The 16,989-nt window shown below is 41.4% G+C and overlaps 1 protein-coding gene across 1 annotated transcript in view; it reads right to left on the bottom strand.

Moving 5' to 3' along the window:
• The window catches only part of RBM33 (RNA binding motif protein 33), a 115,530-nt gene extending 99,184 nt beyond the window's left edge, over window positions 1–16,346 (bottom strand). The window contains 2 exon segments of the mRNA XM_024739197.1: window positions 1,797–1,875; window positions 15,972–16,346. Coding sequence (XP_024594965.1) covers window positions 1,797–1,875; window positions 15,972–16,014 — 122 coding nt within the window. The 5' untranslated portion in view covers window positions 16,015–16,346.
• Between the last annotated feature and the right edge of the window lie 643 nt (window positions 16,347–16,989).

The raw sequence follows: 16,989 nt of genomic DNA, 5'->3' as shown, positions 1-16,989 counted from the left end.
CGCACCTTACTTACCAAATGCACAACCTGAATCTAGGCTTGAGGAGACACTAGCAAAACCACACTTGAGGGCTGCTACAAGATAAACAGCGTGTCCTCTTCAAAATGTCAAGTCATTAAAGACAAAGCCTTTATAGAAGCCTTTACAGAAGTCTTTAAAGACAGAATTCTTCCAGATGAACAAAGAGGAGGAAAAGAAACTCATTTTTGGCTAGAAAGCACATTACTGGGACAACTGACAAACCTTGGATAACCAATGTAGATTCAGAAGAAAATGGCATGATACAAACTACTGCAAACTACTGTCAAATGGTGCAGGAAAGAAAAATGTTCTATGTGTGTGTGTGTGTGAGCATGTAAAGAGGGAGAGAATAACAGGAATATGACAAAAAGCAACTACGAGTCTGAAAGAAGGGCTTATAAGAATTCCTGGGTTTTTCTTGCAACTTTCCCATAAGTCTGAAAATGATTTCCAAATACATTTTTCATATTTTAATTTAAAAAAATAAACAAAAACCATACAGGAAAAGATTATAACGATATTTATAAAAACCTACTTGAAGACTATTAAGTTTAAGACAATACATGCCACAGACTGGAAGGAGGTACCTCTAAGCGCAAAAAAACAAATTTCAAAAAGTATAAAGAATCCCTAAAATCAATAAGGAAAAGACAAACAACCCAAAAGAAAAAGACATAAATACTACCAGATGACTAACAGAACAGAAAGTCCAAATGATGAGTAAACTATGAAAATACACAAGATTTGACTCAGCTCCCCATCACAGTCTTTTAAATAAAACTAGTTATCAGTACTTCCCAATAGGACCACTGCTTATACAGAAAACTTTGCTCTAAGCTCTTACTTTTTTATGGACTACCTTAAGAGTCATTGAGGGTAATCAACTTTATGTAGACTATAAGAATTACACAGTTTTTAATGTAGATTTTTCAGTAAAACTTCTGGGACATCACAGTTTTCAAACAGCAACCAGGTATTCTTTTCACAGCAGTATATCACTGTTGTTCCTTATTCACATCTACTGACCTTCATTATCAAACTTTCTGACTGCAACTCCAAGGTAATGTTCACATTTTCAACACAGTATTTAAGATGGTAAGAAATATGTAATGAATAGTCATCATTCGAGAACTCCTCCAACTCAGATGAAGGCCTCTGTGCACTTCTCCAGTGCACATCCCCCTAACCCATACTAGAGCGCCTTCCCAGAAGTAATCACTCCATGGAACTGACATCTATCATAACTGTCAACATTTTTAATAGAGTGTGTGTGTGTGTGTGTGTGTGTGTGTGTGTGTGTGTGTGTGTGTGTATTCCTAAAGAGAGATTTCCATCTTCACTAGTTATCAGAGAAATCCAAATTTAAACTACGAGATACCATTTTACACAAATTAAAATAGCAAAAATGTTAACGTCTAGCCAAATATTATGTAGGATGTGGAGGAATTCTGTTGCTATTGTTGTTGCAGGCATACAATTACTCCAGTAATAGCTCTGGGTGCCCACCAAGTCAATACCATCACTGTATAAAAACAGAGAGATAAGACCCCCCGTGCTCCGCTGGCAGCCCTGAGACAGCACACGCCTGGGGTAGAAGCCCACTACAAAGCCTTCCACTGGAGTGCTCACCCCTGCCCTACTTTAGCCCAGTAAGGACCAGCCTACCCAGGAAAGAGCATCACTAGCTAACACACTGCTCAGTAAAGATCTCTGTGTGGCCTAGCGACACGAGATAAATCAGCATGGATCCCGCACGTAACCAGGGGTTTCCGCACCTGTCCCAGTCCTCGTCTGCAGCTCTTCTCCTCCAGGACCGCTCTGCACCAGGCTTATCAAACTGGTCAAAGTCATCATCTGTGAGCGAGAGGCCACGAAAGTCAGTCTTACTAAATTAAAACAGACACACATTCAAATACTGAAACAACTTGTTTCATTTAAGGATTCCTGACACGACATTTTAAAATACTAAAATTTCATATACAACAATTATAAATGCTTTAGCCATTTTTAATAACTAAAAAATTTTAAAGCACATATCTACCTAAAGAAAATCAACTTACTAAACACTATTAGGCATGAAAACTGACAGAATAGTTTTTTTAAAATCATAAATTTAATTAAAACTGTTTTCTTTATAAAACAATGGTTTTTGAGTACATATTTTTTACTACAACTATATAAAAGGGGAAAATTGCCGACTTTGCAAAAATTAAAGAGGCTTTTCTAATACTTTTTGAAATTTTTACATTTTTCCAAATTAATCATGGAAAACAAAGACCCTATTTAAGGGCAGTAGAGATAATGTAGAGAATTAACAAACAATAGAAATACAAGCTACATACACAATTTTAAATTTTACTACTGTTCACATTTTAAAAAGTGAAAAGAAAAGGACACAGAAAACAAACTTATGATTACCAAAGGGGACAGCGATGGAGGGAGGGAAGGACAAATTAAGAGTACAGGATTAATAAACACAAACTACCATACATAAGCAAAAAGGATTTACTGTACAGCACAGGGAATTATATTCAATACCTTATAATAATCTATAATGGAATATAACCTGAAAAAAAATAACTGAATCACTTTGCTGTACACCTGAAACTAACACAATATTGTAAATCAACTATACTTCAATTTTTAAAAAAAGAATTAAAAAAAATTTTTAAATAAAGACGAAATTTAAACAGGTTAAATGTTAACAACATTTTAACCTAGCGTATCAAAAACATCATTATAACATGTACTCGATACAGAAAAGATTAAGATATTTTACATTTTTTTCCACACTGAGTGTATATTTCACATATACACCACATCTCCTACCTCATTTTCAAATTTATTTTTATTATTAGGGAAATCAAAAAATTGGAATTTAAGTTTTTCATCTTAGAACACATGCAAGCAAAGAGGCTTGAGAAGCAGCAGCATACGTCTCCCAGAAGCAGCAGCATACGTCTCCCCAGAGAGTCTACCTAGGGGATCCAGATGACATAAACATAAAACCCCAAGAATTTTCCCAGCCTGGGGCTAGAAATTAACCAATAAAGTTCTAGCAAGGTAATACATCAATTCCTACCATACACTACCAAGCAGAATAGGTGCTTTAAAAAAAGAAGAAGAAGAAGAATGAGAGATATTAAAGAATTAGCATCCTTGGAGAATTCTGCTTCCAGTATAACATCAGGAGGAGCTCCACCAACCCACTCTCTGAGAAACTGGTGAAAATTATTTTTAATGAAATGACTATTTAATGTCTCTGGAACTGATTCTAAATGCATACATTAAATGGAAAACACTCATTCAAGAAATCTACTCAAATTTGGTAAGAACGGCTACAGGATTCTGTGGGTTTTGAACCCGGACCCACTCACTCCTCCCCCTCGCAGCTCAGTGAGGCATCAACTCCATCCCCTCGAGACCAGTGCAGCCAAGAACACACACCTCAGCATTCCTCCCCCTACGCGCAACCTGCCTGGCGCTGAGGCTAACCCCCGGGCGTGAGAAGGAGGCAGGGGTTCCCTTCTTTCACCCAGGCCCCAAGTGTGGTACAGACGCCACCGGCGCCCAGATCACCCCTGCCCCAGCTCACGGGGTGGGGGTTTCATACCGAGAGGTAAGCAAGCAGATCCAGGGCTACTGCCAGCACCCGCCCCCCACCCTGCTGCCACCCAGGCACTCGGCTCCTAGAGCAAGGGTGTCACCCAAGAGACAAGTACATCACTGTCCCCACCCACAGCACAAGAGCTGGGGCTCAGAGTCAGCCCAAGGGGCAAAGCAAACCTTGTAACAACAGAGCTCCAAAACTCTCTAAGAGGAACTAACTTCGTTATGAACAGAGTACAGAAAAAGTCCTAAGCAAAAGGCGCTCTCAGAAACAGTGAAGGTTTTGGAGAGAGATTATTAGAAAGATAAGAGTCACTGGAGATAAGGACTGAACTGCAGGATGCCTAGTGGACCAGAGAAATGAGGAGACAGGGGCCAGTGCCCTCACTTACTTAGAACAGATCTCAATCACTGACCTCAGACACTATCCAATCAAAGGAGTCTGAATTTGACTGGTCAGTCTGTAAAGGAAATTATGGCCCAGGGCACTGTGGAAGGTGTGGTCAGAGAAAAAGACAGAAGGAGCCCAGCCAAAGCACCACCATCCCAGGGTGCCTGTGGGCATGCCCAAGGCTGTTGTCCCCTTGAGGAGTGACATCAGAAGCTTCACACTGCCCAGGGTGGGGTGTGGGGCGGGAACAGACTTCACTTAAAACCTAGCTGGTCACCAAAAAGGTAAGCAAGCAAGTAAAAACAGGCCCAGGGTGGAGAAGTGGGGAGACCAGCACTCAGACATGACACCATATATTATCTAAAATGATTTCCAACAAGAAATTACAAGACATGCAAAGAAACAGGAAAGTACAACCCACAACCCATCAGAAAAAAGGCAGGCAACAGAAACTGCCTGTGAGGGACTTCCCAGGCAGTCCAGTGGTCAAGGACCTGCACTTCCAATGCAGGGGGCATGGGTCTGATCCCTGGTCAGGGAACTAAGATCCCACACACCACGAACGTCAGCTTTAACAGACAAATTGGCCATTGAAAGTATGCTCAAATAACAAAATGAAACCATGATTAAAGAACTAAAGGAAGGTATGATGACAATGTTGCACCAAATAAACAGTATGAATAAACAGTAACTATAAAAAAGAAGCAAAAAGAAATTCTATAATTGAAAAATAGCTAAAATGAAAAATTCACTAGAGGGGCTCAACAACAGATTTGAACTGGCAAAAAAGAAAGAACTGGTAAACTTGAAAACAGATCAACAGAGATTATCCAATCCAAAGAACAGAAAGAAAAAAATGAAGAAAAATGAACATAACTTCAAAGAAACGTGAGATACCATTAAGCACACAAATATATGTGTAACAGGAGAAAAAGAGAAATAGAAGCAGGGAGAAATATCTGAAGAAGTAATAGCTGAAAACTTCTCGAATTTATTTGTAAATATTAATCTACACATTCAAAAAGTTCAACAAACTCAAAGTAAAATAAACACAGAGATCTACAAATACACACATCATAGTCAAAATGTTTCAGAGACAAAGAGAAAACCTCAGCAGCAGCAAGAGGAAAACAACTCATCACTTAACAAATGCGGTAAGATTAACAGCTAATTCTCATCAGAAACAATGGAGGTCAGAGGCATATACCAAGTGCTCAAAGAATTCTATATCCAGCAAAACTATCAAAATAAAGGTGAAAAAAAGACATTCACAGCTAAACAAAAACAGAAGAAATTTGTTGCTAACTGACTCTGTAGTTGATTGAACTGTGTGCCCCAAAATGACACATTTAAGTCCTACCTCCCCATTCCCCCACCTGTGAATGTTACCTTATTTAGAAACAAGGTCTCTGCAGACATAATCAAGATGAGAGTATTTGGAAGTTAAATAGAAATTTAAGACTTTGCAAAGCTCGTTTTAAAAATAAATGGTACAGTACTATTGTTTCTTTAAAAAGATGAAATTATACTGGATATTAGACCTAACAGATAAATACAGGACACTCAACTCAGCAGCAGAATATACATTCTTCTCAGGTGTACATGGAACATTCTCTGGAATATGTTAGGCCATAAAACAATTCTTAATTAATAGCTTCAAAAGGTCAAAATCATACAAAGCATACAAACCTGACTAAAGAATGGTTGACCCTTGAACAACACCGGATTGAACTGCATAGGTTTCACTTATGTGTGTATTTTTTTTCAATAAATATGTACTACAGTACTACACAATCCGTGCTTGGTTGAATCCACAGATGCAGAACCATGGACATGGAAAGCCAGTTGCAAAGTTATGCGTGGATTTTCAACTGCATAGAGGGTTGCAGTTGACCCCTATATTGTTCAAGGGTCAACTGTATAATAAAACTAGAAATAAACAGAAGAAGGAAAACTGAAATATTCACAAATACATGGAAATTAACCAGTACACTTCATCAACCCATAGGTCAAAGAAGAAATAAGAAACAGGGAAATAAGAATGTACTTTGAGAAAAATGAACACAAAAATACAACATACCAAAGTTTATGGGATGCAGCAAAAGCAGTACTTGGAGGAAAATTTATGGCTATAATTGCCTACACTAATGAACAAAAGTCTCAAATCAACAACCTTAATTTAAATCTTGAGGAACTGGAGAAAGAAAAGGAAATTAAACCAAAAGATAGCAAAAGGAAGTAAATGATAAAGATTAGAACAGAGGGACTTCCCTTGTGATCCAGTGGGTAAGACTTCACGCTCCCAATGCAGGAGGCCCGGGTTTGATCCCTGGTCTGGGGACCAGATCCCACATGCATGCCACAACTAAGAGTCCACATGCCACAACTAAGAAGTCCAAGTGTGGCAACTAAGAAGCCCACATGTGGACTTCCCTGGTGGCACGGTGGTTAAGAATCCGCCTGCCCGGGGTTCCTGGTGGCGCAGTGGTTGAGAGTCCACCTGCTGATGCAGGGGACACGGGTTCATGCCCCGGTCCAGGAAGATCCCACATGCCGTGGAGCGGCCGGGCCCGTGAGCCATGGCCGCTGAGCCTGCGCATCTGGAGCCTGTGCTCCGCAACGGGAGAGGCCACAACAGTGAGAGGCCCGCATACCACAATAAAAAAAAAAAAAAAAAAAAAAAAAAAAAGAATCTGCCTGCCAATGCAGGGGACATGGGTTCAAGACCTGGTCCGGGAAGATCCCACATTCCATCCACAGAGCAGCTAAGCCTGCACACCACAACTAAAGAGCCCACGAGCCACAACTACTGAGCCCACGTGCCGCAACTACTGAAGCCCCTGCACCTGGAGCCCATGCTCCGCACCAAGAGAAGCCACCGCAATGAGAAGCCCACGGGCCGCAATGAAGAGTAGACCACACTCATTGCAACCAGAGAAAGCCCGCGCACAGCAACGAAGACCCAACACAGCAATCAATCAATCAATCAACCAATTTATTTATTTAAAAAAAAAGAGGCCCGCATGCCACAACTAAGACCTGGTGCAGCAAAAATAAACAAATAAAAAATAAAATAAGTATTTAAAAGAGAAAACTGTGTCCATTGAATAAAAAAAGATTACAGCAGAGATACATGAAACAGACTAGTAAAACACTTTCAAATTCATTCCTGAGGCCACTATAAAACTAAACAAAGATATTAAAAGAAAAAAAATTTGACCATTATTCCTCATGACCATACATGCAAAAATTATTTTTAAAAAATTAGCATATAGGACTCAATAATACATTAAAAGGATAATACACATTATGACCACATGGGTTTATCCCAGGAATGAACGGTTTGTTTAACATCCAAAAATCAATACTTTTAAAAAATCAATGTAATGTGTCATAATAACAAACTAAAAGTAGAAAACCCAATTATCATCTCAATATAAGGAGAAAAAGCATTAATCAAAACCCAGTATCTGGGATTTCCCTAGTGGCACAGTGGTTAAGAATCCGTCTGCCAATGCAGGGGACACGGGTTCAAGACCTGGTCCGGGAAAATCCCACATGCCACAGAGCAACTAAGCCCGTGCGCCACAACTACTGAGCCTGCGCTCTAGAGACCACGTGTCACAATTACTGAAGCCTGCGCGCCTAGAGCCTGCGCTCTACAACAAGAGAAGCTACCGCAATGAGAAGCCCGTACACCACAACGAAGAGTAGCCCGTGCTCACCACAACCAGAGAAAGCCCGCGTGCAGCAACAAAGACCCAACGCAGCCAAAAATAAATACATACATAAATACATAAATTTATTTTTTTTAAAAACCCAATATCCACATTCCTTATACAAACTCTCAACAAATTTAAGTATAGAATGGTATTTCCCTAACCTGATCAAAGGGCATCTGTAAGAAAAACCTATAGCAAACATCACAGGTAAAGGCAAAGACTCAGTGCTTTCATCTGGAATCAGGAACAAGACTGGGATTGGGCTTCCATTACTCTGCAATTCGGCACTGTAATGGAAGTTCTACCTAGTGCAACCAGACAAGAAAAAGAAATAAAAGGAATTCAGATAGAAAAGGAAGAAGTAAAACTGTCATCATTCACAGCAAACATGATCAACTATGGAGAAAATCATATGGAATCTATGAAAAAAAGGTACTGAAACTATTCCGTGAATGAAATAAGGTCACAGAATATAAGAACAATATTTTAAAAATCAATAGTTTTTCTACATACAAGGAATGAGCAGTTGGAAATTTTAAAAATCCTTGCACTAGCTTAAAAATATGAAATACATACTAGGGATAATCATAATAAAATTTGTGAAAGACCTATAAATTAAGAACTATGAAACACTGCCGAGAGAAACGAAATACCTAAAGGAAGTGGAAAATAACTAGAATTCCCAAAAGGAGACACAAAAGGTTGTAAATGTGGGTAACCTTGTGCTTGGACAAAACCACATTAAGCAAAGGAAAAACCACACCTGATAAAGCAGAAAACAAAAACATACTTTCTTTCCACCTAGAATATGGAATGTAAAAATGGATATGAAAAGAACTCTAACTCAAAATCCTAAGAAACAAACTAAGACAAGAACTCTGTATGCCTATTTTTATTCTTCTTACATTTTCTGCATCACTTTCCTTCTGTTCTCCCTTTAGAATACAAACAAATCCTTTTTTTTCTAAAGTTCTAGTTTATATCTGTCATACTGAGCAGAACGAAGAGAACAAAACATGTCCACACTAATCCAGAGTTTTAAAGGAAGAACAGCACATCCCTGAAGACCAAGGGGAAGATTAACTGAGCAGGACAAGAGTGGTCAATGCCTTTACCTAGAAACTCTCCTTCTAAGGCAAAACATTATACCAGACATGCTATGTTATTAAGGGAATCAACTTTCCTCATCTGCAAGACTTAAAAACAGCTACTGGAATTTTTACAATCTTCAATTACACAGCAATTAGATATCTATAACGAACCCAACTCTTTTACTTATCATTCTTATTTCCTCATCCTTTCCAGGAACCTGGAGCTCAGATTAGAAATTTTATAGAATATTAGCTTGGAACAGGATTCTAGCAACTGTCTAGTCCAAGGGTCAGCAAACTACAGTCCACAGGCCACGTAGGGTCTGCCACCTCTTTTTGTCCAAATTTGGCTACTGCCTGACTTATGTAAATAAGCTTTTATTGGAACACTGTATGCTAATTCAGTTACATATTCTCTATAGGTCTTTCAAGCTACAAGGCACAGCAGAGGACTGCAAGAGAAGCCCTGTGATCTGCAGAGCCTAAAATATTTACCATTTGGCCCTTTACGAAGTTTGCCAATCTTCGCTCTAGTCCAAAGGTTCTAACCTTCTTTCTTTCGCCTCAACACCATTCTCATGTATACATGCTGATATTCTGAATCACTAACAGAGTCAAAATTCCGTATTTTATAAGTGAGGAAATCCAGACCCTTTATTTAAACAGCAACTAGAGGAAGGAACTGGACTAATATTTAAGAACATTCAAAGTGAGCATCTTTGCCCTATAGTATAACTACCAAATTTTGAGTAACCAAGCAAAATTTTCAGAAAGCACCCCTACATGTACTTGAAAAAATTATTTGTAGCCTTGTTCTAAAACTCTCTTACTTTCATGAGACCCTGGAGAGGTTTCCCTAAAGTGAACTTTGTATTTCGCTTATGAAGTGCAGTGCGTCTTACAACTGAATTTCCTCTTCCTGTGTTGGAAATTAATCACAGTATGAGTCCTGAAGGAAGACAGAGCAGGGCTCTGCCTCCCAGTTACCGAAGCCATAAAAGCTAGACCCTTGAGTTCTCTACTGGCCCGGGCAGGCTGGGAGAGGACAAGAAGTCAGAGCTCAGCCAACGGAATGTTCCCATCATGACTTAGAATCTAGAGAAAATGACACCCCATTTCTTTCCCCAAGAATCCACACCTTCTTTTTAAAAAGTGAAACCTTCTCAATTGCTAAAGATTAGTTGCTAAATTGGTGAAGTGTAAGGGAAGAAATGTCAAAGAAAGGAACAATTTCCTTCTACCCATCTGTCTTTCCTTCCACAGACAGAAGTAACAGCTCTGCTGAGACTGTGGTCCCCACCGCTCTATGCAATGGTGCAGGGAATGGGAGGAGTAGAGCCTCCTTCCCCGTGTGGCTCTGAGTTAGAGTATGCAAGGTAAGGCAGTCACAGGAGCTTTGAGTCACAATTATCATCAGTTACTCTGATGAGGCAGAGGCAGGACAGATGACGGACAGACACACACACTGCAGATGGGAGGTTCTCAGGGGTCAGAATGTGCTCTTGAAAACCATGTGTGGCATCCGGGCTTGTAGGTGCTGTGACGGTCAGTGGGAGCTTCTTGAGACTCGATACCATCAGAAGTCAACGCCTCCAGTACTGCAGACTTGAGACAGTCCACTGGAGCCTCCGCAACAGTCTTCGGTTACAAGGGCTTCCGGGCAAGCTCCCAAGCATCAGTATCAGATAATCAGACTAAGTTTTCCTGACCATCACACCCCCAGCCTTTCCAAGGATTGTACAAGCCTCTAATTCCTGTGTTAAAACCCTTCATACTTGGAATGCAAGGCATGGCCTCTGTCCTGACTAAAACAAGACTGATAAAACTCAACTAAGCCTAGCACTATCGAAGAGCTGAAGAGAGGTTTCATTTTACTTCAACAAGCTAGCATTTTCATATTTGTTTTCTCATTTAATCCATCCCCAAATTCTCCTTTTACAGATGTGAAAAGTAAGACTAATCAAAGTTAGTTAACAGCAAAATCAGATTTAAACTCTGGTCTACCAAACACGAAGTACAACGCTCTTGAATTTATTCAGGAAGCAGCTGCAGTAACAAACCCTGATCTCCTACGTAAAAATAGTAAAGGGTAACCATAACTTCCTGAATGCTTAGGGAGGAAGACCACTAATTCATGGAACCTACAAAATCACGAAGGCAGAATCACTCTAAAGCACACGATGCAATCTGCTGGCCTAGAAGACACACACTCTCTTTGAATTATGTTCTTTTTTTAATCAACTTGGTTGCCAATATTTTAAAAATATAATTATATATAAGTACCGGAGTTACAGCTTCTTCCAAAAAAAATAAAAATATCAAAAGATCTAGAACAGTGGACCCACATTTTGCTGTAGCTAAATCAGCTAAAGGTGAACAGCACCTGGCCAAACAGGAACAAAATTCCTGTGTCTATAAGAAGAGTAAGTGACGAGGAAGTGGCAGCCACAGAGCCTAGCTGGAGAAGCCCCATCAGCAGCTGCAAGCCCGCCCAAGGCCCACACCGCCCTGACTTCCGTTGTTCTGCAGTCTTAGCTGTCCAACTCCTTTATCGGACTCTATGAACTACCAAAATATCTATCCTTCCAAAAGAATCTTAATGAACTGCCTCATCATGCTTATCTTCTGTACACAAATGAAGTATCAAAATCCAATAATAAGAATTTCAGAAAGTGAGACAGAGGAACTGAAAGGAGAAAAACAGTACCATAAGAAAATTTCCCAGAACTGAAGGATGCATATTTCCAGACTAAGGTATCCACCAAATGCAGCACAAGAAATAGAAAAAGACCTATGCTAATGAATCTTATAATAAGGAGGAACTGTTAAAACCTTCCAGGAAGACAAAAAGGGTCACATACAAATGATAGGGAATCAGAATGTCATCAGACTTCTCAAGAGCAGAACTGGAAGCCAGAAAACAACACAGCAGTACCACCAAAAATCTAAGGAAAATGAATCTAAGTCAAATCTAGAGTTCAAGACCCTACCAAATCATCAATCAAGTATGAAAATAAAGTAAGAATTTATTCAGACATGCATGGGTCTCAAAAATTTACCTACCTTCAACACACCCACTCTTAGGAAACTGAAGCCTTTAACTCCGTATTTGTTCATTTGAAAATATAAACATAAAGAATAATTTTCCCAGAAAAATTTATCAAAATTGACCCATGGATTTAAAAAAGCTAAATAGACCAATAATATCAGAAGAAACTGAAAAATAAACAGGCAAGAGATCCAAATGGCTTTGCAGACAACAGCTCTTCTGACATTTAATAAAGAGATTTTTACAATGTCCAGAAAATCTCACAACTCATTCTAGGAAGTCAGCCTATCTTACAAAAAACAGGATAGCACCATGTGCACACACAAATACAAAACTATAAGCCTATCTCTCTTATGATCACAGATAAACCCTAAAATGAAAAGCAACAAAACACTGAAAAGGACTTACAGATCCAGAAGGTTCTGAACACAAGATTGCATGGTTGATTCAGCATTGGAAATCTATCAATACATCACAGTAAGATATTAAAGAAGGGGCCTCATGATCACCTCAATGGTGCAGAAAAGGCTTTGATAAAATTAAAACCCCAACTCAAAAAATAAGCTTTCTGAGCTAAACAAACAGTAACTACCAGAAAACTACAGCAAACACTATACTCACTGGTAAAACATTAAAAGAACGCTCATTGAACTCATGACAGGATGACAAGACAAGGATGCCTGTCATCACCCCTACTACCCAACATTATATTGGAGGACTTGACATGGAATGGTTCTAGAACGAGAAGTACAAGAAAAAGAAATGAGACATAAATACTGAAATAGAAGAGACTGCAGATATGACAGTCTGACTAGAAAATCTAAAGCACCAAACTCTTAAAACAAGATTCCAATAAGCCAGTTATACACAATAAGCAAAAAAAAGTTTTTCTATAGTAGATCAGCAACAAATTCCAGAATATAATAGGATGAAAAACTATACCATCCACAACAACAACAAATACAAAATATCTAGGAATAAAACTAACAAGAAATGTATGAAAACTATATAAAGAAAAGTTTACTAAGGGTAAGTTCCATAGAAGCCAGAGATCCCTTCTCCTATGGAACTTACCTTAAGTAAAATTTTCTTCGTATCTGCAATCTCTTCTATTCCAATATTTATGTATCCCAACCTCTTAGATCAGTGCCCAGCACAGAGCAGGTACTCAGAAATCTGGTAGATAACTGACGGGCAAAAAAGAGCTTGACAGCAAGACATTCTTGTTGCTGAATGAAAGAACCCATATTGTAAAAGTAACCATCATCCCGAAGTTATATTAATAAATTCAATGCAATCCCAGTAAGAATTTCAGCAGAATTCTTTATAGAATGTGATGATTCTGAAGTTTATTTTTTTTTAAATGCAGAGCTCATCGAAATTTCTGAAAAACATGCTATAATATATATAGACACACACCATGGAGCAGTAATTTTTTAAAACTATGAATGAGAATTTAATATGTTCTAAAGTTGGAAAAGATAGAGAATTCAATAAATCATATTAGAACTGTTAGAAGCCCCAAATTCAAACCACACCCAAAATAAAATTCCATATGCAATAAAAGCTAAACATAAAAAAGTACAGAAGCATAAGGTATTAAAAGCACAGAGGAACTCTTGGCATGGAGACACCATTACGAAAAAAATTTATGAAAGCAAATGACAAAAAAAAATCTGAAAAAGAAAATATATATATGTGTAAATATATATAAACGAATCACTCTGCTCTACACTTGAAACTAACACAACTTTGTAAATCAACTACACTTCAATAAAAAAAAAACTTGGGTGGGAGCGGTAGTTCCCTGGTGGCCTAGTGGTTAGGATTCCGGGCTTTCACTGGTGTGGACCCGGGTTCAATCCCTGATCAGTTCAATCCCTAATCGGGGAACTAAGATCCCACGTGCCGAGAGGCAAGGCTGAAAAACAAAAAAACACACACACAAAAAAAGTTTTTAATATATGTAGCCTACAACACCGTATCTCCACTTCTAGAGTTATCAATCCTCCAGAAATATTTGCTTAAGCACACCAAGATGTGTCTGTAGACGTTTAGTGCAGAATTTTCCACAGCAGTGGAAAAGGACATATAACTGAAATGCCCCTCAATACAAAAATGGTTAGTCAATAACTGGTGGATCCATGTAACTCTCACCTACTAACACAGGAGAGATCACCAAGACCTACTACTAAGTGAACAAAGCAAACTGGGGCGCACTACGTGATTCCATTCATACCATAAAAAGCCACACAGCTGTAAATGTGCAACTTACATATGCACAGAAAAGGGCGCAAAGGGATTCATAAAGAAAATACTTTATTCTTTAATCAAGTGTTTGCTGAACATACACTACATGCCGGGAACTTGGAATAAACGGCAGGTAAAACAGGCAGCATTCCTGTCCTCAAGGGGCTTACAGGCTCCTGGGGAAGGCAGATTTTAAAAAAGTAAATAAATAACCAAATAAAATCACAGACTCAGATAAATGCTCTGAAGAAAGAAGAGTGCCACAGAATTTAGGTGAGGGAGGCACACAAGCGAGATGAACATATCTGAGACAGAAGAAAGAACGCTCAAGGAAGGCCTCCCAAGGAGCCTGAGGCCTGGGGGATGAAGAGCCAGAGCGAGGGCAGGGGCGGTCCTCCTGGAGGGAAGCAGGCTGACCCAAGAGCCTGGGGAGGCTGGGGGACCGAGTCACGCAGAACTCACAAGTCTTGGTAAGGAGTTTGCCTTTAGTCTAAAAGCAATGGGAAACCAGGCACCTGTGACAAAATGGAAGGAAAAACTCCGAATCATCAAGGACAAAACCTACTTAATCCTCTAAAATAGCCATTCTCCAAAACTTTCTGGACTCAAATTTATTGAAGACACCAAAAAGTTTTTGTTTATGTGAATTACACTCACTGACATTTGCTATTTTCGAAATTAAAAATGAGTAACTCAAAAAGCTATGCAAGCACACATTCCACTGGCCACCTGTACAACGATGCCTTCACCTGTCACGCAGCCTTTGGAAAACTCCACGATGCTCCAATGAAAGAGCAAAACATACAAGTGACACTGGTACTATTAACGGAAACACTTCTGACCCAGGAGTTCCCAGACTACACTTTGAAAATGATACAGAACCATGATTTTGAACCCCAGAAAGTAACCAAGTAAGGAAGGTAAACCAAGTATTTTCAAAATTTAACTGGAAAGCCTCAGGAAAAAAATCACGTGACAGAAAAATGGCATACACCGAATCATACTACCAGAAGTGACATTTCTTGCATTTGGTCTCTGTGGGTTTTTCCATATGAGCGCTTCAATACTTAGACCAAAATACTTAGACCTAGACAGGATCATTGCAATGCACTCATAAATAAGCATTCCTAAAGAACACGCAGTAGGATGGTTTCAATAATGAGAACTAAGCCCAAACACTGCTGTTGTTCATCCTTTACCAGTTAAGGGTCTCCTTTATCAAAGTTTTCGAACTATCGTAAAAGTCACTTTCAAGTGTTTTTCTCACGTTAAAAAAAAAAAAAAAAAAACCTCAATCAACAAAATGTGATTTCAACCAGAAAGTGATTTGACCTGAAATCTGTTTTGAGTTAGGTCCCCTATCGAACTCATCTACGCTAGGAAAACAAGAGAAACTACCCAGAAGAATTCCATCAGTACCTGACCCTTTTCGGCCCCGTCTCTATCTCTTAGGATGCTGATCACGAAGCTCGGGTCGGTATCAGACCACTAAGGAGTTCATGGAAAATGAGACCAGCCCGGGGAGGTTATTTTTTCAGACTCCTTGCTCTCCGAAACTCCGCACAAACACATCCCCTCATGTAGATGAGTCTTAGCCGGGTCTAGTGCGGGGCTGCCAACCACCCGGAGCCCGACAGGACAACACCCCCTGGGCCGCGACCCTCCCCCAAAGGGCCCGGGGGCGGGCGCTGTCACCCCGCCCCCGCGCAGGCCGCCCGCCGCCTCAGGTGAGCCTGAGGCCTCACCGCCGTGAAGGCCGGGACACGAGGGCACAAAGACGGCCAGGAGCGGCCCGCTGCCCCCCCGCCGCCGCCTCCCTCGCGGGGCCGCTCACTTACCTCCAGCGCCGGTTCCTCCGCCCGCTCCCAGGGCGGCCGCCATAGTGCTCGCTGGGCCCGGCCTTCAGCCTCGCCCCACCAAGCCAGCTGTGGGGGCCGCCGGGCCAGCCGGGGCCTGGAGACGCACGGCGGGGGACGAGACACGGGGGGCAGCGGGCCGGGCCTGGGGGCGGATGGCTGCGCGGCCGGCGGGGTGCTGGCCCTACGGCCTGCTCCTCTTCAGGAAGAAAACAACAAACTATCGCAACATGGCGGCCGGCTCGGCCCGCCGCCGCGGTGCACGCCGGGATGATGGCGGCCGGGAGGCGCCGGCGCGGGCCCTCCCCTCCTGGCCGCGGCGGCTCCGAGCCACCTCCGGGAAACGCAGGCCGAGCACGGAAGTCAAACACAAGAGCGGCCGCCTTCCTCGGCTCCTGATAGCCTACTGTTTAACGCGGGGGCAGTTACCGGCTGTAGTTCGGCCCCGGGCTCTGTCGCAAGGCGCTTTGCAGCAGTTGGCGCCGAGCTTTACGGCCGGCGGAAGTCTCGTGGGAAGTGGGAGGGAGTGGACCCGCGCCCCACAGTGGGACCTGAGATTGGTTTGTGTGTTCAGACTGTGCGGCGCGGGGTGGGGGCGGAGTAACTGAGCGGTGGACCGACGCGGGGAGCGAGCGCGCCTGGGGCGGGCCGGGAGGTGTCGGGCATGCGCACTGCGGACTGCAGGCAGAGGCGGGTGTGCTGCGCCGGTACGGCCCTGAGACAGGTGTCGCGGAACGAGTGCGGGAGAATTTGCGTTTGAGCAGCGACAAAGGTGGAGAGCAAGATGCTAGTGAGTGACAGAAAGGGGACCACACAGTAATGCGGAGAAGAGTGAGGGCTTCTCAGGATAAGGCGTCCGAAGACGACTTATGACCTGTTGGCCTTTGGGGAGGGGGGGTGAATGTAATTAGGCCTTTACGTACCCACAAGCTACAGACGTTGGTTCCAAAACGAGTGTGGGGATTATGGGGAGAGAAAAGGGTCGTTTTAGGTAGAAAGA

This window comes from Neophocaena asiaeorientalis, unplaced genomic scaffold (assembly GCF_003031525.2).
Source record: "Neophocaena asiaeorientalis asiaeorientalis breed wild unplaced genomic scaffold, Neophocaena_asiaeorientalis_V1.1 scaffold145, whole genome shotgun sequence".
NCBI classification, from domain to species: domain Eukaryota; kingdom Metazoa; phylum Chordata; class Mammalia; order Artiodactyla; family Phocoenidae; genus Neophocaena; species Neophocaena asiaeorientalis.
Note: the sequence above shows the minus strand (reverse complement) of the source record. Positions and strands in the feature narration are given on the sequence as shown.